The following is a 25935-nucleotide window of genomic DNA, read 5'->3' as shown; positions in this document are numbered from 1 at the left end:
CCAGTTCACATGCTGATCAAACACCATCAGAGACATCATCTCAGTATTAAATAATCGGTCTGCCTTTGTGTGAAATGTATACATTTATTCCAAAGGGTAGGAGACACACCACACTGTCTTTATTATGGATAGATAAGCTGGGTACCTATATATCTTCCCTATAAAGCGATCTATCAAGTTCGCTACCATATAGCTATTGGTTAAAATCTGGATTTGACCTCAGGATCTACCTTGGATGGTTCCCCCAATTGTTTCTAAGATGCAGTTAAAAAATTAATTTCCATCTCTTAGTAGTAGAAGAACATTTTTTGGCTGCCCAAGTATTTGCAGGCAACTGCAATATTCAGTGACTCTCCAAATTTATTAAAATGTTTAATGTAACAGGAATTACATGTGAAAACATTAAAATGGAACAACAGGTCACAGAATGTAGAAATAAGGGTGCTTTGAGAGTATTGAAAAATCTACTGATTACTTTTGATGTTTGTTGACAGTTATCAGAACGTGTGTGAAAGAAAAGGGTAGACTCGGGTACTGCGGATACAAAAATGTATGCAATTTTAGTCAGTAGATAGTTTATACTGTGTGATGAATTCATATTACTTTTTGCGAGATGCAGATGATTTGTAGACAACTATGATATACTGCATGATTCTACAGGCCTTTATGCTCTTGGAATGCTATTGTGATGTAATAAAGAAAGATGTGTGTACAATACATTCTCATTGCCACTGCCTGTTTTGACACTGTTACTATAATAGTATTTTCCCATTTGCAACAACAAAACATTGTGTTGCAAGTCAAGCATATGTTCTCATGTGGTTTCAGGACCTTATTTATTACTTCATCCTATTTCACTATTTGAAGAAAAAAAGGATCAACTGTTAATCCATCAATGGCATGAAACAGAACTATTACACACTTTTCGTTAATCTGTAATGCAAAATTCATAGTGTCCTGAGTAGTAACTGTGGTTCTACCAATTTGTGGTAAATCAATATCTCTATTCAGTTTCATGTTGTTCCAGTACAGTATTCTCACACACAAGTCCTTGTATTTGTGTGATAAAATTAGAATATTTAGAACAGTGCACTTTGCGTAAATATAGGCACTTAACTATCCTATGGCCAATGAAATGCTTTTCTTGTTAATTTATTCTCCTATTATAATGCTGTATATTGTCTTGTGATTGAATCAGTTTGTGGTTTTGCAGTCTAAGGACCTTCTCTGTATTCTTTGCAGATGTGAAGTTTCAGACTGTTTATGGATCAGAAAAGATTGCTCAGCTGGTGAAGATGATTTAGAACTAGCAAGTGAACACAAAGCTCAGAATCTGAAAATTCTCCTCTCTCCTTCCCTCCTCTCCCTCTCCCATTTCCATTCCCATTCCCATTCCCATTCCCTGTACCTCTCCCTATCTATCTGAGATACTGATGTAGACATTTTTCTAAACATTAGTGTTGCAGAAAGTTGCATTTGTGATTTCTAACAAACCTATTTGGGTGTATGTCAGAGTCATCATGGGTAACCAAATATCCATTAAGCATTCAGTGAAAAAATCTATTTATGATACATGGACCAGAAATAATAGTGATGATCAGTTAGTGCTTGTTCTGTACATTTGATACAAATGTCATTACAAATATTGTTGATGAACTGGATCTCATAAGCTGGTAAAAATGATACTTCTTTAAACTGAATAATAGTTTCCCTTAAAGATGTTGCACAGAGTATTACAAGCATGCAAACATTGTTATTTTTCGTTTCCAATTCATTGTTCATGCATTCAAATCCTGCTCTCTCAGTGCATGTCTCAACATTGTGTAAAGAAATAATGATTAGCATCATATTATTATTAAAAGTGTGTTGTAATCTGTGTGTTGAACTGTTTCTTTAACATGTTGGTACTATGAAAGTAATTAAAATGGGACACGTGAACCAGAGAAAAGCAGGAACAAAACTGTATGTGACTCTTGTTGTTAAATTAACCTGGTATTGTAAGTGTTTCATGTGTCTAGGAGATTGCCTGAGTGAAGTGAAAGGTGACTCTTTTCTATGCCAAGCTAGCGTAAGAAATATGAAGATACTTTGCTGTTCCTTAGAAAATTGTTTCAGTGTCAGTATTCCTTAAAGTTACTGGTAACCTCAAGACAAGATAATTTTTAATCTTTCCATTAGAGAAAACTGTGTGTTTTTTGCCCTTATGAAAGTATGTGAATTAATGAACTACTTCATGTTTTTCGTGAGTAGAATGGTGAATATCATGTACATGTAACTATAATTATAAGGTTCATTATGATGAAAGGTTTGTAAATTAATGTATTTGCATCTAGTTTTACTGAACTACTTCATGTTTTTCATGAGTAGAATGGTGATCATCATGTACATGTAACTGTAATTATGAGTGTCATAATAATGAAAGGTTTGTAAATTAATGTATTTGCATCTAATTTGTTACGTCAGAATGCAAAACAAACAAAATGTGTTATTTTGATTACTCCTTGTGTAAAATAATCAAGGAGCTAATTGTTTAGAATGCATTGTGTGTTTGAAATGGCAATTAGATTTTATACTTAACCCAGTCATAGTGTCATTTTTATAGTGCAAATCAAATGATTTGTGTGTGTGTGTGTGTGTGTGTGTGTGTGTGTGTGTGTGTGTGTGTGTGTTTTAACTTAAATCCTGTTCATGCAGGATACATTGTAGGTACACTGTAAATATTAATCACTTGCACCCCAAACCTGACATATTCTGTATGAAAGTATTGATCTTTGTATGAACAATATTAATGATAACTTAAGGTAATGAGGCTATTACTGTGATCAACTGCATTCATACTATATTTGTGTCTAGCTATAAATATAATTTTTAAAGATTTACTATTTTTCTTGACTGCTCTTGGTGATACTTGTGAAGGAAGCAAGATGCTGACTGATAAATGTTGAATTTAGAAAATATTTAAGTAATTGAGTAATTGACTGATCTGTCATATCATGATATGGCAGTAAAGGTTATTTTTTCTTAGACTGCCATGTTCTTTGGGGAAAGTGAAGTAGCATTTTATATTGTCTTCTGGGTGCCCTCTTATCTGTATACACCAGTTATGTCAGATTCCCGCCATTCTTCTTTCTCATCTTCCCCTACGTATTTTCAAGTAATATCATGTTGGTTAATGATCAAGTGGTGCTTACAAAAATAGTCTTAACATCAAGTACACTGGGAATGGTAAGGTTTTACAGTAACACAGAAGGAGTAATAGACTGACAAAAGCAGAAACTCTCAAGGACAGCCTACATTGCTGCATAAAATTATAATATTTAGTTACATGTGTAACTTTAAACAAAAATATCAAACTTAAAATTTTTTACATGTAATATAGAACTGTCTTGTTGCTAACTCTGGAGAAAAGAGCTTGTTCTCCGTCTCTAATGACCTAATTGTTGATGAGACGTTAAACACTAATTTACTCCTCCACATTGATTAGTCACACACCAATACCCATTTGAAGAAAATATTAAAGGTGACTTCGGCTCTCTGGGCATGTGCTGTTACCAAGTGACCATTGGGATTGTGTCACAATTTCAGCTATGTCTTTGTTTATAAATAACTTTCCGCTACCAGTCATGATTTTCCTTTACTCATATTTTACATAACACGTTTCAGGAAATGACTCCCATTTTCAAGAGCATTTTCTCTTTCTACTATTCATTTGTTACATAATGGAATAGTGCAAAAAGAAAATACATTTGAAAATGAGAATCATTTCCCAAAATGCGTTGTGTAAAATATGAACAAAAGAAAATCGTGACTGGTAGCAGGAAAGTTATTTATAAACAAGGCCACTGTTTTCACAGTCGCAGCCTTTAATATATAATCAGCTGTTAAGTGTTTTCATAACCAACACAGTTAGCAAGTTGAAAAGAATTGCCCAAAATGATTACCTGTCCAGTGCAACTTGTAACATCTAGTTAGCCTTTTGTGTGTCCCAAGAATGATAACTGCGGTTCCTTGCCGTGATGTGGAATGAGGCAGCAAGTTTTCCCAGTGACAAGTACAGCAATATGCTGACCATTTACATAGTTGCCTTTTACTTTAAACTTGAGCTTCAGTAGTCAAATACTCATTGGATAGAAACTGTTAGCGATGGAATGCAAGTTGTAGTCATAGTAGTTAGTGGCAAGCTTCTTGCCTGTAACAAGTAACAGAGCTACTGTGCTGTGCTGTTGGTACTACATGCTGCTCTGCAGTGCATAATTACCATGTGTTAGAGTTGTATATTCATATGTCCAGTTACCAGGTATTACTGGTTTAAGCACAGAACCTGTATTTGTGATGAATGTGATTTGAATATCTGTATTGTCATCCTGATTTACATTCTCCAAGGCTTTCTTAAATCACTTCAGACAATTGCCAGTATGTCTCCTTTAAGAAGATCGTGGTCAGTGAAAACTGAATGAAATATCTTTTACTGAGCTACTCACAAATACTTTGATGCTACTACTCTATATTGCAACTTTGCATAGAAATATGCCCTGAACCAACATGAAGCAAAAGTTAGAGGTCATAGATTCAAAAGTTGATCTGAACACCAGTGCTTTACTGAGCATACTTCTGTTTTTCTTTTTTATCCTCTAACCTGCGACTTGACTTGCCCAGCCTACAGTTTAATCTGCAGCGTGTGTTGTACTGATACTTATTGTGGTAAGTCTAGCTATAAAAAACTCAGAGTTTTTAGTTTCTCTTACGACAATATATTTAATAGAGAAACAATAATGGAGGGTGTCTGCACTAGTGTATCATGTACATTTGTGTTACCAGTAGGCTTTTAACCTGTGGAATTACCTAAGTTAATTACAGTAGAGTTCTTAACATCAGTAAGTATTTGCACATACAAATATGACCTCCCTCTTTCTCTTTTATCTGCCTTCATTACTTGCAACAATATTTGTGAGATACTTTTTTCTCATTGTACCTCTCAGGTTCATGTGTCGAACTTAAAAAATATTCAGAAATCTCTTGAAATTATGTTCTTAAATACAGCTAGTAATCAGATTTAACAAAAAACAATAACAGCAGCAGCAGTCACATCTTACTTCCTTCCTTGTTTTGTCATTCTGTTTTATGGTTTAATTATATTGTAGTCTTAAGGTATATCAAATGTAAATGTCATATTATTCTTGAATAAGATATTATATTGGGAGGAAAACAGTCACAAAGGCCATTGTGGATTGATGTGCAATATCAATATTAATTTGTTTTTAAAGAAAAGTTTGAGCATTTCAGCACAAGGCAAACTACCCATATATGAATAAATATTAGCTAGCTGATGTAATTGTGTCTGTTTTTACTGTTTTAAATTTTATGTGAGCTGTCTGCAATTGGTTGTGAATTTTAGTCACTGTTGAAGCTCCAGGTCTCTCTTCTTTATTCTTCTTTATTGTTTATTACTTTCATGTGGTGACTTGTGTGGTGTGTGTGTGTGTGTGTGTGTGTGTGTGTGTGTGTGTGTGTGTGAGAGAGAGAGAGAGAGAGAGAGATAGAGAGAGAGAGAGAGAGAGAGAGAGAGAGAGAATAAATGTGTTTATATCACCATAACAGCTTAAAATAAAAGGGCGGTGAACAAATTATTGGACAAAAAGAATACATGTTTATTTTTGCTGGCATACTGCTGTGAAGATTACACAATTTTTCTGCCATATCATAATCGTTTCAGTCAGGATTTTGACTTTTTTGTGTGTTTGATTGTTCTTCCATGCAGCGTGAAACAACTGATCTATTCTGATTTAAGTTTGCTACAGTTTTCTTAAATATGCTCAGTTTCTTCCTCATTCCCAGCATCTGTATTCATCCATGTTTACTGCTTCATCACTGATACTAAGTGAGGTTCTTGTGACAGTTCACGTATATTTTAAAAGAAGAGCAGCTCTAGTCTTCAACTGGACATCAAGATGTAGCATTTCTGCAGATCCCATAGATCACTCAAAGTAATTTCTTTCCCCACACTTGACCAATGTGACAATGTGATCCATTTCTTGGGTGTCAACGTCCTTTACTTCTTTCCTTCCCATCTCTGACTGTTCTGTGATATAAAAAAAAGAACATTTTCTTAGTACTGTCATTTACCTGTATCACTATGTAAACTTGCAAAGTGGGGTGAAATTCATTTGCTCTTGGTGAAGTATGTATGACTGAAGCAAAGTGGCACAGGTGTCAAGGCAATGGACCAGCATTCAAGATGATCATGGTTCAAACCCCTGTTCAAGCCTACAGTTTTAGGTTTCCCATGGATTTTGTATGTAGGTTAAGATGAGTGTTGAGGTGATTTCTTAGAAAAGATTATGCTAAACTTACTTCCTCGTTCCTGTCCAGTCCAAGTCTGTGCTCTGCTTCTGATTGGCTAGTCATGGATGGAATGTGAAACTTTAATCTTCCTTCTATAATTTTGGTGGAGTATGAACTGCATTAATTATTTTAAAAATAGGGTGCCATTCTGGAGTATCCTCCCAAACTCATCCATTTCTAGTATGAACAGAATTGAAAGAAGCTATTTACATGATTAATCTTGAAGCATGGTTGGAAACAAAGACAGATGTACAGGTTTCAGTGACAGACTAGCTTTCAGTTTAATTTTTTCATGCTTAATTTAACTATCACACTGTTTGCATATGGTGCCCTTACTATAAGCACTTTTGATATCTTCTGTAGGTTTCCTCTCATTTACATCTGTGCACAGCATGTTTATACTCTTCCTACTCTTCCTTCTGGAATGCAAACAAACATTGCTAACCCTGAGCATTACACATTACTGCCCATTTTATTTTCTTTTATCCTTATGTTTCACGATTTCCTTTTAGACTATTCAGTATTTATTTTGGCTGATTTGCAGTTATATACATTAGTTTCTGTACAAAGACTGTACATTTTGTTTCTGACTGTATTTATGTGTTACCATTTTTAAAACCATTTATCAGTTTCTATATGTTTTTCTGTTTTATGCATGTATCATGTTTGAGAAAGATATTTAATAATTTCATGAATTTGCAGGTACCACAAAGACTGTGTGATCAAAATAAGTATCACATTAATTATGTTGTGGAACCTCATAAATCACTAGATAAATATAACACAATATTGGGTTCAAAATGGTAGTTAAATCTCTTGTTATGTAATGGAAACTAATCTCTTTAGTGTGATGCGAATAGAATGATATTAAAAAAGTGGTAGGTTTATAAATATCACATGCTGTATTGATTTCTCCAAAGTTAGTTTCACTCGTTAAAAACTGAAGTAAGGTTTCAGATGTGAAGAAAAGCAATGTGTTTAACATCTTCGGTATTATCAACCCTCAGTTAAAAGTTATGTAACAAAACTCATGACAAATTAAAATACAGTGGCACACACTGCCTTTAAGAATAGTGCCTGTGAAAATAAAGGTCCTGGTTTGAGATTTTGTCCAGCACAGTTTTAGTCTGTCAGACATTCCATAGCAAATTACCACCCACCTAAGAGTGAAAGATTCATTCTGGAAGCCACCTTTAACCAATAATATATAGCTAAACGGCATTTGCCATACCATTTCTCCAAGGGCTGCCATTCGAGCAAAGTGTGCAAGAACTTTTTTGTTCGATTTGGAAAACAGAAGGAAGATAATGACAGATGCGAAGTTGAATAAGACTGTGTGTCATGCCTGGATATTCTACTCGTCATTTTTCTCTCTCTTCATTTTGTGTGCATCCTATATTCCCCACAAAAGATATTTTTCTACCAAAGAACTTTTCGGGTTTAACAGTGGTTCCTATAATGACAACTTTGTCTGCTGCCTAGTTATCTATTACAGGTTAATTCAGAGTAAGTGTAGAATTATATCTAGTTCATCCCTAACCACTTTCACCAAGTCAGAACTTAGTGGTAGGTAGGATAGGAGCTGGACCCACATCTCTGACTTTTACAGCAAGTGTTTGCTGTTAGCAACTGACTCGCTTAAAATTTCTGCAGCATTAGAGATAAATTACAAGAAGACTTTTTCTCTGCAGCCTAAGATGTACGGAGTTCCTTAAGCACTTTTTCTATTCTTCAGACTTATGTTTAATTTCTGGAAGTATTTTCCCATATTGATTTTTTGGTTTTTTTATGATTCAAGTATCAATTATTCATTGTAGATCTTTTGCTACTGCTGTTGTCTAGTATCTGTCAGATTCCCATAATTTTCTTGCGTGAATGAAATTTTGTGTGTATGTATTCATCAGCTTCTTAAAGATTTTGTGTTTCTAATGTTATTTAATCAGTAATTTGTAGTTGTTCGAATTGATTAAATGTTCCTTAGCTGTATTTTCTCAGCCTGCTCCAGAAATTCATTCCATTTGATCCTCCGCTGTATGTCATGCACCTTAGCTATTTTCCCACACTAATTTCTCTTATTTTTATGCCTGGATGCTAATGACCACAATCTGATGTCACCAAGCAAGAACTATACACACAATTTTACATCATAGTTCTGCGTTAAAAACAGAAATTTTATTTGCGTGATTTGTATGCTATTACAATTCCTACTGCCCACACTGCATGGCAGCACAAGTTTTCTTTTAGAATGGAACGTACACTCGTGGAAACTCTACTTCGTATAAATATTCACAAGTACATCTCTCATTCTCAAGTTTGCATTAGCTTGACTGAGAAGCAGTAGAATCTTGTGAAGCAATTGTTTATTACTGTTTTTAATCTGAGGATACTATGAAATAATACAAAATGGTGCAGTAACAGAATTTTGTGCCCAGGATATTCTATACTCTTACAATGGAAAACATATTTGCTTAACTTAGTCTTGTTCTTGTGATGCGTACTTCTCTCTCTCTCTCTCTCTCTCTCTCTCTCTCTCTCTCTCTCTCTCTCTCTCTCTTTTAATTTTTTTTTTTTATTTTTTATTTTTTTCCCCCCGTTCTGTAAATCACTGCTAGTGAAGAATGTTCGGTCTGTATGGCCTTCATGATGCTGAAATGTTAAAATAACAAACCTCATTGTCAGTATCCAAATATCTGCTGTGAAAATTTGTACTAGGTTATCTTTTGAATAATGCCTTTTCATTTATTAGTGTAATTTCAACAGCACGCGACACGAGTCACTATAATAAACTTTGATAAAATTTGTAGTTCTTTTAGGCCATTTTTCTTAAAAATTCTAATGATTTGTTCACCAATGAAAACTTGTACAAATGTGAGTCTAATAAATTGCATATGCAAAGTGTCACAAAAATACATTCCATTTAATTAATTGTATTTTGAAAGATATGTTTTATTAAATGTTGATAATTTTAACTTCTATATTACCTTTGGACATATGTGTAGTTAGCGAATTTTTATAATACAAACATATATAATTGCACTTTATTGATTACAACAAGCACATATTCCAATGATACAAATTATTTATGTACATTGTTTGTAAAATATATTTTTTGTAAATAAACTCTATGTACATATTGAAAGTCAAAATATAATTTGAAATTCAGAGAATGGTGCACTAATTGTTTTTGCTCTGTCTTTAGCTCTGGGCTCACTAAATTAGAATAAGTAGAAGTCTTAGTGTCTACCCATAGCAATCTTGCATAGGGCAGACTCAAGACTCACTAAAGACAGTATAGGATAATACAAAAAAAGCAAATGAAAGAGGTGTAATGAATGATGGAGAGTGGAGGAAATATGATAGTGAAAGATTGATAGAGATGGTATGATGGATGGGGAAGATCTGCTGCAGAGCTGCGTTCATAGTACGATCTCTGTATTAGCTCTTGATTGTGGCACTGTAAATGTTCCTTGAGATATAGTGTCATACCATGCAGTAGGCTAATAATTGATTGCCAACATGATACTGCAAAGATGGAAGGTGTTCAACTACTGCAGCTGTACGTATGAAGTGACAAGATGTACGGTTCCTGAAGAGGGCCAGAAGTCTTCTTGGTAATTTCAGGGTCAGCAGTTTGGATGATTAACTGATCTAGTCTCGTAACATTAGCCAGAATGATAATGCTGTTTTGTAATGCAAATGTCTGAAAGCTAAAGCTGTTATATTTGCTGAGGCCATGCAACTCTACTTTAATATTTAATAATGATGTCATCCTCTAGAGTAAAATATTCAAAAAATAAAACAGTCCCTCATCAGGATCTATCAGTAGAAGCTATTCAGGAGGATGATGTCATCAGAAAAAACATGGTTGGAGAAGGGAATGTTGGATATTTTAATTGTCTAGGTAGATCAGAGAGCTAAACAAAGAAGTAGATGGGTTGAATTAAGATCTAATGGGAATTAGTGAAGTGTAGTACAAGAAGAACAGGATGCGATAATATGTTTTGTAGGCACGGGAAAAACAAACAACCAGAGGCTGAATTTGTCCTGTGGTTCCAGGTGCTATGACCGGCAATGTCTCTCACTTTTCAGGAGGGATAGTTCGCTCTAAAGGAGTATGATTTTTATACATTGGTCATGAATCAAGCAACAGCAACTTATTTTGACCAGCTAGTGGTCACAAGCAGTGCTCATAGTTCTTTTACGTCCATTATCCCACTCCAGCTTGCTGTGACGTAAATATTCCCTACTGCCCTTGCAAGATCACACACACACGAGTAAGGATCGTGAGGTGCCTAGCACCTCCAACGCCTTGCTGCACAATAAATAGCTTTCCAGCCAATTTACCATCAGGATTAACAGTCGACATAATTGTATGTGAATGTATTTAGGTATTGATATTATTTGATCTTGATACAATTTCCTTGATGCCTGTAATTCACAGATGTCCTTTCATATGCATTTCCTCTTCAAATCCCGAGTGACCGGAGTTGAAAACAAATTCCTTATTGAACGATGGGATAACTTTGTTTATCTCATCTGCAAATTTTTGGGCCGATTCCTCAGTTTGCTGTGCATTGTCAAGTTGACGGTTTGTGTTAAATTTCGTTATATTACGTCTCCCATTTCTGTAGCACTGTTAGAAGTTATGCAAGCATCCACTGCTTCCATTGAAATCACTGTAATTTATGTCGTGTGCATTTTGATGTGCGTATGTAGTATATCACTATCATGCACATGCTGCGAATTGTATCGAACATCCTCGAAATGCGCGGAGATCTGTTTTTGTAACAAGTGCGCCTTGTCCTTCATAGTTATGGACTACACGGTCGTATTGCTAAGGACTTATTCGAAATCTTTGTTTTGTTTTGTTTTACTATTCTGCGGGTGATCTTCGATTTACGTAATTATGTTTAGTATCCGCTCCTTGGACGATGATTATTCTTCACTACGTGCCACTGGTGACAGGATTTGTGACTCCATGTCTGACAAAGATGATGAACTACATCATTGTACTCCTCACGTACATTGTCCGCACAGTCAAGTGTATGTATCACCACCGTTTCCATTGACTCGCCTTGCAGAAACGCTAATGTTTCATCTGCCACTTCTTTCTCACTGTGTGAAATTCCTTGGGTTCCTTTTCGACGAAATTCCAACTTCGACAATTGTTGCTGTAGATATAATGGAATGCTTTGTTTATCGTTGCAACGGCCTTGCCGCAGTGGATACACCGGTTCCCGTCATATCTCCGAAGTTAAGCGCTGTCGGGCATGGCCGGCACTTGGGTGGGTGACCATCCGGGCCGCCATGCGCTGTTGCCATTTTTCGAGGTGCGCTCAGCCTCGAGATGCCAACTGAGGTTTTACTTGACCGAACAGTAGCGGCTCCGATCAAAGAAAACCATCGTAACGACCGGGAGAGCGATGTGCTGACCACATGCCCCTCCTATCCGCATCCTCATTGAGGCTGACACGGCGGTCGGTTGGTCCCGGTGGGCCACTTGTGGCCTGAAGATGGAGACGGAGTTTGTTTTTCGTTGCCACTGCTATGCTTCGTGTCAATACCATTAGCACAGTAACACGGTTGTGAGTAAACAGTTCAACTACGCTCCATAGCCTCATGCTGTATTCACCGTTGGATACCTCCAGTCGCGCTTCCTGTTGCCTTTAGCAGCCGATATTGTGGTTGCATGGTAGACAATATATGGGGCGTCCAGCGCTCAAGAGATTTCTTGTCAGAATCGACACGCAAAGGCCTCAAGGGATGGCATAAAGGGCGTCAAGGAAACAACCTCTTTCCTTGGGGTGTTGGTTCCCCCACATTTCGTGATCGAAAACGACAGTTCGCAGCGCAGTGAGCTACAGGACGATGTTCTTGACAACCTTTGATACTGTTGACACCTCCTGGGCGATTCAACCCTTCTCGATGGACATCACAGGGCTGCAGCCCCATTGAACGTGATCTAACTCCTTAGGAGTGCACTGCGACCCCGCAATTTTTGCTATGGTGTACAGGATGGGACGAGTAGGGACCGTTCAAACCCATTCGAGGAAATCTGAACGTGATCCAAAGCAGTAAATGGTGTTTATGATTTTTCTGTACTGCTGTTTCACGCTCTCCTGCGGCGTAATCATGGAGGGGTGCGATGTTGAAATGTTTGAATACAACAGCAAAGAATCCTTCTAAGGTCCCCCAATTCGGCAAGACACTCGGTACACCTGACGACATTTACTGAGAATTTTAAAAATGTGCCTTTACAGAGAAAACCCTGAAGTAGCCCTGGGCTACTTGATGGCGCCATGTTCCAGAAAGTCGATGAGCAACAGGCCTTTGCAATGAAAGCAAAAGATCTTTGTCACTTACCCAGAGCTGGCGTGCCTGTTGTTTCGACTATGCTGCAGAAGTTCCGCTGGGAATCCCCCTCCATACAGTCCTAATCTGTCCCCATGCGATTTCCATATTTTTGGAACCCTAAATATTGATTAGTTTACAATAATATGCCGCGCGGGATTAGCCGAGCGGTCTCAGCCGCTGCAGTCATGTACTGTGCGACTGTTCCCGGCGGAGGCTCGAGTCCTCCCTCGGACATGGGTGTGTGTGTTTGTCCTTAGGATAAATTAGGTTAAGTAGTGTGTAAGATTAGGGACTGATGACCGTAGCAGTTTAGTCCCATAAGATTTCACACACATTTGAACATTTACAATAATATTGTGTCAGTACATCGGGGGAAAGTGCGAATTCAAGAACGCCACAATATTATTGCACAATACCCTGAGGTGACAGAAGTCATTAGATAACGATATGCACATACAGGTGGCGGTAGTATAGCAAGCACAAGGCAGGGCAGGGCATGGCATTGGAGCTGCAATTTGTACGCATGTGATTCGTGTGAGAGGATTTCCGACATGATTATGGCCGCACGACGGCACTTGACAGACTTTGCATGTGAGATGGTACTTCGACATAAGCCGGCCGCGGTGGCCGTGCGGTTCTAGGCGCTTCAGTCCGGAACCGGGAGACTGCTACGGTCGCAGGTTCGAATCCTGCCTCGGGCATGGATGTGTGTGATGTCTTTAGGTTAGTTAGGTTTAAGTAGTTCTAAGTTCTAGGGGACTGATGACCTAAGATGTTAAGTCCCATAGTGCTCAGAGCCATTTGAACCATTTGGTACTTCGGCATAGACGAGTGCCTTTGCTAACGAATGGGACATTCCATCTCGGAAACTGTTACGGAATTCAGTATTCCGAAATCCATAGCGTACAGAGTGTGCTGAGAGTACCAACTTTCAATCTTTACCTATCACCACGGACAACGCAGTGGCTGACAGCCTTCACTTAACAACTGACAAAGGAATGATCCAATAAGACTTATCGAAAACTACTCTGAATTTTTTTTTCAAAAAATGGTTAAAATGGCTCTTAGCACTATGGGACTTAACATCTGAGGTCATCAGTCCACTAGAAGTTAGAACTACTTAATCGTAACTAACCTAAGGACATCACACACATCTATGCCCGACGCAGGATTCGAACCTGCGACCGTAGTGGTCGCACGGTTCCGGATTGAAGCGCAGTACTTTTTTTTTTGGAAGGTATTCTTCTTCAGAACTATTACAACTGACGTCGTCCGAACCACAATTCATGGAATCGATCGTCTGTTATTTCCCATTTCTTCTAATGTATCAACTAACAAATGACACTTACGTACGTCCTCAGGAGAAGTATGGGATTTCGGCTGGAAACCACGTTCTTCATATTTCATCATTGCTAAATTGAGAACGATAATTCGACTCCACATTACTGTGAAACTATAAGAAAAAGAAAGATACTATTGGTAGGCATGCCTTACGAAAGCACAATAAATATTAATTCAGCTTTAACTGTATTGTCAATACTTAACACTACTGCAAAAAGCAACTGTTAATTTGTAATGGATGTTACTTAAGTGACTAATACGAGAGAACAGTAGCTGTCTACTGTAATGTCAGAGAAACTATCAACGAACGGTATCCTCAAACGTCCTTTACAAATTACGATCGGGTTGTATGGTGTTTCCTGTTTACAAACGTACCGCCGACCTCGACTGTGTGTGTGTGTGTGTGTGCGTGTGCGTGTGCGTGTGCGTGTGCGTGTGCGTGTTTGCGTGCGAGTGCGTCTCGTTGCGCATGCGCAGTTGCCACAGCGCCAGTAGGGATGTACGTTTCTACAGCTGCCTGACGCGCTACGAACGTGGCAATTTTCAGCTATTTTTTTAATACTTGCAGTGCCTCTTAGAAGCTAAAATTTTGACAATGCGTTTCTTTCGTTGTCTTCTTCCTTTGTAAAAAATTTCAGGATAGGTTTCGACATGTGCCGTTGGACCATTCCCTCGTGAGAACAGTGGCGTTTGCGTAGAGTTGCCAGTGCTAAAACACAAGCAACACTGCTTGAAATAACCACAGAAATCAATGTGGGACGTACGTGGAACGTATCTGTTTGAACAGTGCGGCGAAATTTGGCGTTAATGGACAATGGGCAGCAGAGGCTCAACGCGAGTGCCTTTGCTAACAGCACGAGATCGCCTGCAGCGCTTCTCCTGGGGTCTTGACCATATCGGTAGGACTCTAGGCGACTGAAAAGCCGTGGCCTGGTCAGATGAGTCCTGATTTCAGTTGGTAAGAGCTGCTGATAGGGTTCGAGTGCCTCATGAAGCCATGCACCCAAGCTGTCAACAAGGCATTGTGCAAGCTTTGTGGTGGCTCCATAGTGGTGTGGGCTGTGTTGATGTGGAATGGATCGGGTCCCTGTGTCCAATTAAACCGATTATTGACAGTCAATGGTTATGTTCGGATAATTGGAGAATGTGCAGCTATTCACGGAAGTCATGTTCCCAAACAACGATGGGATTTTTATGGATGACAATGCGTCATGTCACAGGGCCACAGATGTTTGTGATTGGTCTGAGAAACATTCTGAAAAGTTCGAGCGAATGATGTGGCCACCCAGATCGTCCGACATGTATCCCATCGAACGTTTGTGGGACTACTTGAGAGGTCAGTTCGTGCACAAAATCCTGCACCGGCAACACTTTTGCAGTTATGAACAGCTGTAGAGGCAGCGTGGCTCAGTAATTCCTCAGGGGCTTCCAGTGAGTTGTTGAGTCCATACCACGTCGAGTTGTTGCACTATGCTGGGCAAAACATGGTCCGACACGATACTAGGAGGTATCTCATAACTTTTGTCACCTCAATTTATACACTCCTGGAAATTGAAATAAGAACACCGTGAATTCATTGTCCCAGGAAGGGGAAACTTTATTGACATATTCCTGGGGTCAGATACATCACATGATCACACTGACAGAACCACAGGCACATAGACACAGGCAACAGAGCATGCACAATGTCGGCACTAGCACAGTGTATATCCACCTTTCGCAGCAATGCAGGCTGCTATTCTCCCATGGAGACGATCGTAGAGATGCTGGATGTAGTCCTGTGGAACGGCTTGCCATGCCATTTCCACCTGGCACCTCAGTTGGACCAGCGTTCGTGCTGGACGTGCAGACCGCGTGAGACGACGCTTCATCCAGTCCCAAACATGCTCAATGGGGGACAGATCCGGAGATCTTGCTGGCCAGGGTAGTTGACTTACACCTTCTAGAGCACGTTGGATGGCACGGGATACATGCGGACGTGCATTGTCGTGTTGGAACAGCAAGTTCCCTTGCCGGTCTAGGAATGGTAGAACGATGGGTTCGATGACGGTTTGGATGTACCGTGCACTATTCAGTGTCCCCTCGACGATCACCAGGGGTGTACGGCCAGTGTAGGAGATCGCTCCCCACACCATGATGCCGGGTGTTGGCCCTGTGTGCCTCGGTCGTATGCAGTCCTGATTGTGGCGCTCACCTGCACGGCGCCAAACACGCATACGACCGTCATTGGCACCAAGGCAGAAGCGACTCTCATCGCTGAAGACGACACGTCTCCATTCGTCCCTCCATTCACGCCTGTCGCGACACCACTGGAGGCGGGCTGCACGATGTTGGGGCGTGAGCGGAAGACGGCCTAACGGTGTGCGGGACCGTAGCCCAGCTTCATGGAGACGGTTGCGAATGGTCCTCGCCGATACCCCAGGAGCAACAGTGTCCCTAATTTGCTGGGAAGTGGGGGTGCGGTCCCCTACGGCACTGCTTAGGATCCTACGGTCTTGGCGTGCATCCGTGCGTCGCTGCGGTCCGGTCCCAGGTCGACGGGCACGTGCACCTTCCGCCGACCACTGGCGACAACATCGATGTACTGTGGAGACCTTACGCCCCACGTGTTGAGCAATTCGGCGGTACGTCCACCCGGCCTCCCGCATGCCCACTATACGCCCTCGCTCAAAGTCCGTCAACTGCACATACGGTTCACGTCCACGCTGTCGCGGCTTGCTACCAGTGTTAAAGACTGCGATGGAGCTCTGTATGCCACGGCAAACTGGCTGACACTGACGGCGGCGGTGCACAAATGCTGCGCAGCTAGCGCCATTCGACGGCCAACACCGCGGTTCCTGGTGTGTCCGCTGTGCCGTGCGTGTGATCATTGCTTGTACAGCCCTCTCGCAGTGTCCGGAGCAAGTATGGTGGGTCTGACACACCGGTGTCAATGTGTTCTTTTTTCCATTTCCAGGAGTGTATATGCCTGGGTCATGTCAGTCAGAACTCTGCCTCTGTAGCGAACATGTCGATGCTGTATGATGTGCTCGTTGATGTTAGACTCGCATGTACTGCGATTGAGTTTCTTTCCCAGCAAAACACAAACAGAAATTTTGCAGAAGTCGGTAAAGCTTGCAATAAACATTTCAGTGGACCAGGACTCATTCACTGCAGCTTAGGTTCGTAAAACACAACTAATTCCAAATTAAACAAGTGAACTGCGTAACTGATCGTGTTCATGTGGTATTTTCTATGCATTTTTCTCCTGCAACAACTGTTGCAAACGAAATCAAACAATTATCGGTATTTACTGATTTAAAGCTTACTAGATGTTATGCCCGTGGGTATGACAACTATTGCAATATACTAGGTGAATCAAATAAAATTTCCACAGAATGAATTGATAGTGAGGAGCTCGTATTGTTAGCCAATAAACAGATTGTAATAATACTTGGAAAGTGAATTTTTTGTTCAAACATATACTTTTTTAACTTGAACAATGCCTATTGACATTAACAGACTGAAAGTAGGGTAATTTAAAATTTCTGTGGTGTTTGTTGCAGGAGTCTAGTGCGAGTCGTTTACAAGATATTGTTTTGTGAAAAGTTTCCACGCCGACCCTTGTTTGTGCCATTCAACCTGTGCAGTTACTAGGTTCGATATTATGTTTGCTTGCAGTGTGTTTGTTTGTTCCTTGACTGCACTGAGGTCGTGAGTGAAACAATGGGCTTTACCAGTGCAGAAAAATCTGACATGCTCATGGTGTATGGAGAGTGTAGGAAGAATGCAGTCCGTTGTTGTGTGATGTATACGGCCAGATAGCCCAGCAGACATCATGGCCTTGCTGCTGTCGCAGTTCATCCACAAGTTAGCTCCCGTGCAATCACACGACGAAGTGGCATGAGTCTGGAAAGTGTCCTACACATTCTCCATCTACATAGGTTCCATCCCTATCATATGTCTCTCCACCAAGAGCTGCATGGAAATGATTATGAGAATATTATTGTGTTAACTTCTGTACATGGGCATTAAGGTGGATACTCCAGATGTTATCATGTATCTTGTTTAGTGATGAAACCACATTTATTAATCTTGGCCAGGTAAGTCACCAAAACCTGCACTGTTGGTCTGTATTTCACAACACGCACAAGTATCACAGCCTCCTAACAGACGATCTTCCACAGATGCTAGACAACATTCCTCTGCAGACTAGGAGAAACCTGTGGTACCAAGATCATGGCTGTCCAGCCCATAATGCATCAAATACTGCAGCATGTTTTCACGAATTGTTTCCAAATCGTTGGATTTGATGCAGAGGATCTGTACCATGGCTGGCCCATTCCCCAGATTTGACGCCTGTAGATTTTTTCTATTGGGAAAGCTGAAAGTTGATGTCTACAAGGACATACCAACTACACCCGATGATACGCAATGACATATTACTGTAGCCTGCTTGGACTTCTCTGCTGACATGTTGGCATGTGTGCAGCATTCGTTCCAGATTGGAAGTGTATATTGTCACTGTTGGTGGTCATTTTGAACACAGTCTGCCGGCCGGAGTGGCCATGCAGTTCTAGGCGCTACAGTCTGGAACCGCGTGACCGCTACGGTCGCAGGTTCAAATCCTGCCTCGGGCATGTACGAGGTGTGGCTAGAAAAAAACCGGACTAGTACTGGTGAAACAATAAAACGAATGCAATAAGGCTGAAAGTCGTGTGGCCTGTCACGTGACTCTCGCTCTGCCTACTGCTCGAGTTTCATCTGCCTCCTGCACTCAGTCTGCCCGTGGCGTCTGTTTTAAGTAGTTGACGTTTTGTCTGTGCGTCGGAAAATGTTGAGTGTACAGAAAGAACAGCGTGTTAACATCAAATTTTGTTTCAAACTAGGAAAATCTGCAAGTGAAACGTTTGTAATGTTACAACAAGTGTACGGCGATGATTGTTTATCGCGAACACAAGTGTTTGAGTGGTCTAAACGATTTAAAGATGGCCGCGAAGACACCAGTGATGACACTCGCACTGGCAGACCATTGTCAGCAAAAACTGATGCAAACATTGAAAAAATCGGTAAACTTGCTCGACAAGATCGCGGTTTAACAATCAGAGCAGTGTCTGAGTTAACAGGAGTTGACAAGGAAAGTGTTAGGCAGATTCTTCATGAAAGTTTCAACATGAACAAAGTGTGTTCAAAAATGGTTCCAAAGTGTCTCACAATTGAACAGAAGGAACGCCGAAGAATGATTTGTTCTGACATTATGGAAAACATTGAAAGTGATCCCACCTTCTTACAAAATGTTATTACTTGCGATGAATCGTGGTTTTTTACTTACGATCCCGAAACTAAACGCCAATCGATGCATTGGAAAACTCCTGGATCTCCACGACAAAAAAAAGCACGAATGTCAAAATCGAAATTCAAGGCAATGATGATTGTTTCTTTTTGACATCAAAGGGATTGTGCACATTGATTGGGTACCAGAGGGACAAACAGTGAATCAGCATTGCTACATTAGCGACCTGGCTACCCTACGTGAGCGAGTACGGAGAAAACGGAACGATTTGTGGAGAAAAAAGTCATGTATCCTTCACCAAGACAATGCCCCAGCTCACAGTGCGTTGTCAGTGAAGACGTTTTTGGCAAAACACATCATTCCCATCTTAGATCATCCACCCTACTCACCTGATTTGGCCCCCTGTGACTTTTTTCTTTTCCCTAAAGTCAAGTCAGCTTTGAAAGGAACTAGATTTGAGACTGTTAAAGCAGTAAAAGAAAAAGCGACGGAAGTAATGTATGGACTTACCGAAAATGATCTGCAGCATTGCTATGAACAGTGGAAAATTCGTATGGAGCGGTGTAGAGACCGAGGAGGAGAGTACATTGAAGGAGATAACATGAAATTGTAAATAATTGTAAATAAATGTTTTTTCCAGCATCAGTCCGGTTTTTTTCTAGCCGCACCTCGTATGTGTGTCATATCCTTAGGTTAGTTAGGTTTAAGTAGTTCTAAGTTCTAGGGGACTGATGACCACAGCAGTTAAGTAAGCCTCATAGTGCTCAGAGCCATTTGAACTATTTTTTTAACACAGTCTGTGATGGTCAATTATCTCATTAATGGTCACAATCCATACAAGTAGTGTATGCACTTGTGTTGTTCTTTAGTGTGTGCTGCCACAGGTATTGTTTAAGTGTCAGTGTACAAACTTTTCAAAATTCTGTATCTCGTAAATGACTTTTACTAGAATCTTGCAACAAATACCAGTGACATTCAAATTTTTACTACTTTTAGTTTGTTAATGTCAATAGGTATTTTTCCATTTAAAAAGTGTATGTTTTCAGAAAAAGTACACTTTCTAAGTACAGGGTTATTACAAATCATTGAAGCGATTTCACAGCCCTACAATAACTTTATTATTTGAGATATTTTCACAATGCTTTGCACACACATACAAAAACTCAAAAAAATTTTTTAGGCATTCACAAATGTTCGATATGTGCCTCTTTAGTGATTCAGCAGACATCAAGCCGATAATCAAGTTCCTCCCACACTCGGCGCAGCATGTCCCCATCAATGAGTTCGAAAGCATCGTTGATGCGAGCTCGCAGTTCTGGCACGTTTCTTGGTAGAGGAGGTTTAAACACTGAATCTTTCATATAACCCCACAGAAAGAAATAGCATGGGGTTAAGTCGGGAGAGCATGGAGGCCATGACATGAATTGCTGATCATGATCTCCACCACGACCGATCCATCGGTTTTCCAATCTCCTGTTTAAGAAATGCCGAACATCATGATGGAAGTGCGGTGGAGCACCATCCTGTTGAAAGATGAAGTCGGCGCTGTCGGTCTCCAGTCGTGGCATGAGCCAATTTTCCAGCATGTCCAGATACACGTGTCCTGTAACGTTTTTTTCGCAGAAGAAAAGGGGCCGTAAACTTTAAACCGTGAGATTGCACAAAACACGTTAACTTTTGGTGAATTGCGAATTTGCTGCACGAATGCGTGAGGATTCTCTACCGCCCAGATTCGCACATTGTGTCTGTTCACTTCACCATTAAAAATGTTGCTTCATCACTGAAAACAAGTTTCGCACTGAACGCATCCTCTTCCACGAGTTGTTGCAACCGCGCCGAAAATTCAAAGCGTTTGACTTTGTCATCGGGTGTCAGGGCTTGTAGCAATTGTAAACGGTAAGGCTTCTGCTTTAGCCTTTTCCGTAAGATTTTCCAAACCGTCGGCTGTGGTACGTTTAGCTCCCTGCTTGCTTTAATTCGTCGACTTCCGTGGGCTACGCGTGAAACTTGCCCGCACGCGTTCAACCGTTTCTTCGCTCACTGCAGGCCGACCCGTTGATTTCCCCTTACAGAGACATCCAGAAACTTTAAACTGCGCATACCATCGCCGAATGGAGTTAGCAGTTGGTGGATCTTTGTTGAACTTCGCCCTGAAGTGTCGTTGCACTGTTATGACTGACTGATGTGAGTGCATTTCAAGCACGACATACGCTTTCTCGGCTCCTATCGCCATTATGTCTCACTGCGCTCTCGAGCGCTCTGGCGGCAGAAACCTGAAGTGCGGCTTCAGCCGAACAAAACCTTTATGAGTTTTTCTACGTAGCTGTAGTGTGTCGTGACCATATGTCAATGAATGGAGCTACAGTGAATTTATGAAATCGCTTCAATCATTTGTAATAGCCCTGTATATTACAATCTGTGTATTGGCTAATAATACGAGCCCCTGGTAATAGGAGAATAGAGAGGAGTTTGGGACAGTCTGCATTGTTGCCAAATTTTTTCAATATGGCGGCTCTCCCTGGGGATCACCCTCACCTCCTCTCTGTAAGGGGCAGATGTGGCAGTGTTGCACTGATGATGTCACCACCCCCACTCCTTCCTCCTTCCCCACTTCTGCTTCCCTTCCCCTTTTGTGAACTGGCAGGAGAAAGACGCAGTCTGTGCTGAGCTGCCAGACAGGAAAGATGTACCGTATTGTCCTAGGGCTGTGTCCGCTTCTCCACTTGTTAATTTGTGGGAAAAAGAGTCTGTGCTGAGTTGCTGGAGAGGAAGAATGTACCGGATTGTCCTATGGCTGTGTGCCCTCTTCTACTTGTAGATTAACAGGAAAAAGACTCAATCTGTGCTGGGCTGCTGTGGAGGAAGGACATGAGCTATTTATTTATTTATATTTGGCATAAAATGTGTTCAGTTGATAAAATGTTGGTGTTGGACAGAAAGGAGCTTAAGAAGTCGATTACCTGTAAGCATACAACTGTGGACTCCATCCATAATCTCGTACATGAGGAATGGAAGGAGGCAATAACGGATGAGCATAGAGGGAATAGTTTTCAGCAAATAGTGATGATGCAGCAGGATGGACTGAGGATGCATTTCACAATTCACAGAGACTATTGCCTGTGCTGGAGCTGTTTATGTTTTTTTTTTTAAATGGCTGGTCAGTCTACAGTGCAGGAGACAACTTCATCCTATTCCACTATGCCAGAGTGAATGAACCAGAGGTGCTCACCTTGGTGTGTGGGGCTCGACTGAGAGCACTTGAAATAGGATTTGTTGCCTCCCCCTCCTCACCACTCCCCCTTGGAACTAATATCAATGCAACATTCCCCCCTCCCCCAAATAATAATTGGGGGGGGGGACAATAGGAATGTAACAATGCTACATATGGTCACTTCATTTGGGGGATATAAGATGGATGCCTCCGAGTTGCTGGAGGAGCATAAGAGTAAGAACATGTGGCTTAGTTCCATATCTTTGTTGAGCTCCACATCTTTATCTGTGGATGCAAATTTTTTCTTCTTTGTTCAGCAACCTCTGGCTTGCCACGACCTGCAGCGACTTGTGGCATGTCCAGGCAAGCAGCAGCCACCACTGGCTCATTGAGACAAGCAGAGACCTCCAGCTCATTGGGACCAGCAGCGACCTCCAGCCTGTCGAGATCGGCTGTGGCAGCAGCACCGTGGGGTCATTTAGTGCATCTGACAAGCATTTTGGAACAGGACAATGAGCTGCTATTATCAATCCCACTCATCAATTTGTGTAATTAAGACACTCAGCCAGTCCGCAAGTCACGGAAGAATTGTACTGGTGGTTCTATGCACACTGTGCGGGTCAGTACTGGTCTCTGGCATATGCACCATCCCAGGACATTCCACTGTTACTGCAGAGACAGAGTGTTGATGTGGTGAATGAGAGGCTGCCAATTCCTCCCAGTGCTCTACTATTTTTCACTTCAAATTATAATTGACCAGCTAGCAGGAAGCGCTGAAATATTGCTATAGAAACATCAGAGGGCAGTGACTGGTATATCGTATTAAAGATTGAACATGCACCGAGAAGTGTTAAAGTGCAATTTACAGAGTTGGAATGGGTTGAAGTGCCTTGTGCTGAACCCTGCATCAATCAACAGATGGCCTCTGAGTTTCGTCCATCTCGTTCACCACCAGTCTGACGCTATCTTTAACATCATTCTGTGACAGGGTAACACTTTTAGTGAGATATGGAGGTCAATCCATGTATCTGCAACGCTCCACCATTACAAACTTGTTGAGCTACAAATGATGCTCTTCTTTGTGTTGGAAAAGCTGCCTTGTGTTCAAACTGAGTATAAAGATATTGCAAACTATCTCTGTATGTATAGTGTGCACGCCGACAATTTAGAACACTGCATCAATATAGTGTTAAAAGAAGAAACTAAAGGAGCACCAATCAGTTTGAGAGAAATACACACTGAAATCTGTGCATACAAAAATGCCCTATTTGCCAAATTCTGTACAGGTGTGAAGATAAAGAAAGAACCAATTAATTTTTTTGATGTAGTGCTCCCAATGTATGGCTGTTGAATAAAAATATGTATATTACCCTAAATTGTGGTGTAGTTTGTTCACATCTCTCATAATAATGTTACTGCTACCAGTAGTTTCACTGCAATGTCTAGGATACCACAGCATGAGCTGTCTGACTCAATTTTAGCTGACAAAGCCGAGGCAATACATACGAGAAAAGTTACTGGTATAGGGCAGCACACTACAGCTCTTGTAGCTGATAAAACCGTGCATGGTAAAATTAAGTTGGGCCTGAACGCGAATTTGAAGCAAGTTATGAACGCCGCACATTGTGCACTAAAGAAGAAGAAGTTGAGGCAGGTGTGTTTAAGAAACTGTATTCTGACGCTGGTGTACGCAGCTAAAAGCATCCTGAAGCGTAAAGGACCTGTCAAAGCATCCCAGGTTCTGCCAGTACCCAAGACCTCAGGCAGAATTAGCCCCTCCTTCATTCCTGCCCTCGCAGGTCTCTCAGCGATTGGGTCACTGGCTGACTGTGTTGCCGCTATTACCAGAACAGTTACGAAAGCACGGAACTCCCAGGAGCAGTTAGAGGAGGCAAGGAGACATCACCAAATGATGGAAGCAGCAGCCATCGGAAAAGGACTTTACTTGAAACAATACAACAAAGGACTAGGGCTCTTCATACATTAATAACAAGTCCTTTATCTATCCTACTGAACAGACCGTACAAATACAAATCTGCTCAAGTTTGTTAGGAAAAAATTCAACATTCCAAGATTCCATGGTCTGTTTATGTGAGATACATTACAGAACTATGAGGAAATCCAGAGTGCATAGAATTGTGAATTTAGATGTTGCTTGGGGACCAGGCAACCACTGGGTTGCGTATGTTAAGAAAAATACAAATAACGTCTACTATTTTGCCTCATTTGGAGACCTGCAGCCACCAAAAGAGTTACAATGATACGTCACAGACAGAAGACGTGTGTTATAAAATTTTCATCGCTATCAAGGCTTTAGTACCCGTTTATGAAGAAGCATATATGAGGAGGTACATTAAGCATCCACTCGTCAGTTGAGGTTCAAATGCAATGTCGTATACTCTAACTTTAAAAGAACGTTCGTCAGTATTATACACAAACTACTTTCCATTGATTGATTTAAGCAATGGAGAGTGGAGTATTGCGCTGATTGGACTGGAGACATACAGCAGCATTCCGGATATTACAGAGTCTAACAATAAACTTTGTCTGGAAATTAATGGTAGAAAAGAAATTGTGGAAATAGGCCCTGGTGCATCTGATATTGACGATTTAAATGACGTTTTAAAATGGCCTGGAAAACAGATTGTGCTACGTCTGAACATCAATACACTTTGGTCTGAGATAAAGACGGCGAATGCAATGGTTGACTTTAACCAGAACTGCTCCATAGAACGACTACTGGGTTACACAGAAGGATAGATTTTGAAGAAGGACCCTTATAAATTTTACAGATCTGACCAGTCTGTGGATATACCTCCTGTCAGTACAATCCGTGTCGCGTGTAAAATTGCAACAAACTCCTATCTCAACAATAGATTGATCATACAATTTACAGATTCTTCCTATCAGTTGGAACTCGGTATAAGATTGTTAATACCCCTACCAAAGCTACATACCGCCCAGTAACAGTTCAGACATTGGACTATCTTTAGCTGCATATTGTGGAGCAGGATAAATAACTTGTCGACTCTCTTGCTGAGGAAATCATTGTATAGCTACATCTAAAGTGGAACCAGCAGTGACCTCGAACATGCAGAGACCTTCAGCCAGTCAGGACCAGATGTGGCAATGACCTTCAACCAGCTGGGACCTGTCTAAGGCAGAAGTGACGACGACGATCTTCAACTTGCTGGACCGGAAGTGGCGGTGACCTTCAACCAAATAGGACTCATTGCAGCATCCAGCAGCATATAGCAAACGAGTCCACCAAATTTAACAGTTGCACATTAACTAATGCCAGAGTATGCCTGAACTCCGAATTCTAGCCCTACGATAATTTACACCTGTCGTGTGAATGAAAATGTATACAGTCTAGCATTTGACATGTATGTGAGGTTCCGTACTTCTAATTACG

At 40.8% G+C, this 25935-nt stretch overlaps 1 protein-coding gene across 4 annotated transcripts in view; it reads left to right on the top strand.

Moving 5' to 3' along the window:
* Positions 1-1727, top strand: part of LOC126470093 (transcription initiation factor TFIID subunit 3) — a 337538-nt gene extending 335811 nt beyond the window's left edge. For 2 of the 4 annotated variants that reach the window (XM_050097644.1, XM_050097643.1), the window contains one exon: positions 1243-1725. In XM_050097644.1, the coding sequence (XP_049953601.1) occupies positions 1243-1248 (6 nt within the window). In that variant the 3' untranslated portion in view covers positions 1249-1725. Of the gene's footprint in view, positions 1-1242 lie in introns of all 4 variants that reach the window. The other 2 variants (XM_050097646.1, XM_050097640.1) reach the window with 2 other exon arrangements.
* Positions 1728-25935: the final 24208 nt, after the last annotated feature.

The sequence above is a fragment of the Schistocerca serialis genome, chromosome 3 (assembly GCF_023864345.2).
Source record: "Schistocerca serialis cubense isolate TAMUIC-IGC-003099 chromosome 3, iqSchSeri2.2, whole genome shotgun sequence".
NCBI classification, from domain to species: Eukaryota; Metazoa; Arthropoda; class Insecta; order Orthoptera; family Acrididae; genus Schistocerca; species Schistocerca serialis.
The sequence above is the reverse complement of the archived record's forward strand: the minus strand, read 5'-3'. Positions and strand labels throughout refer to the sequence as shown.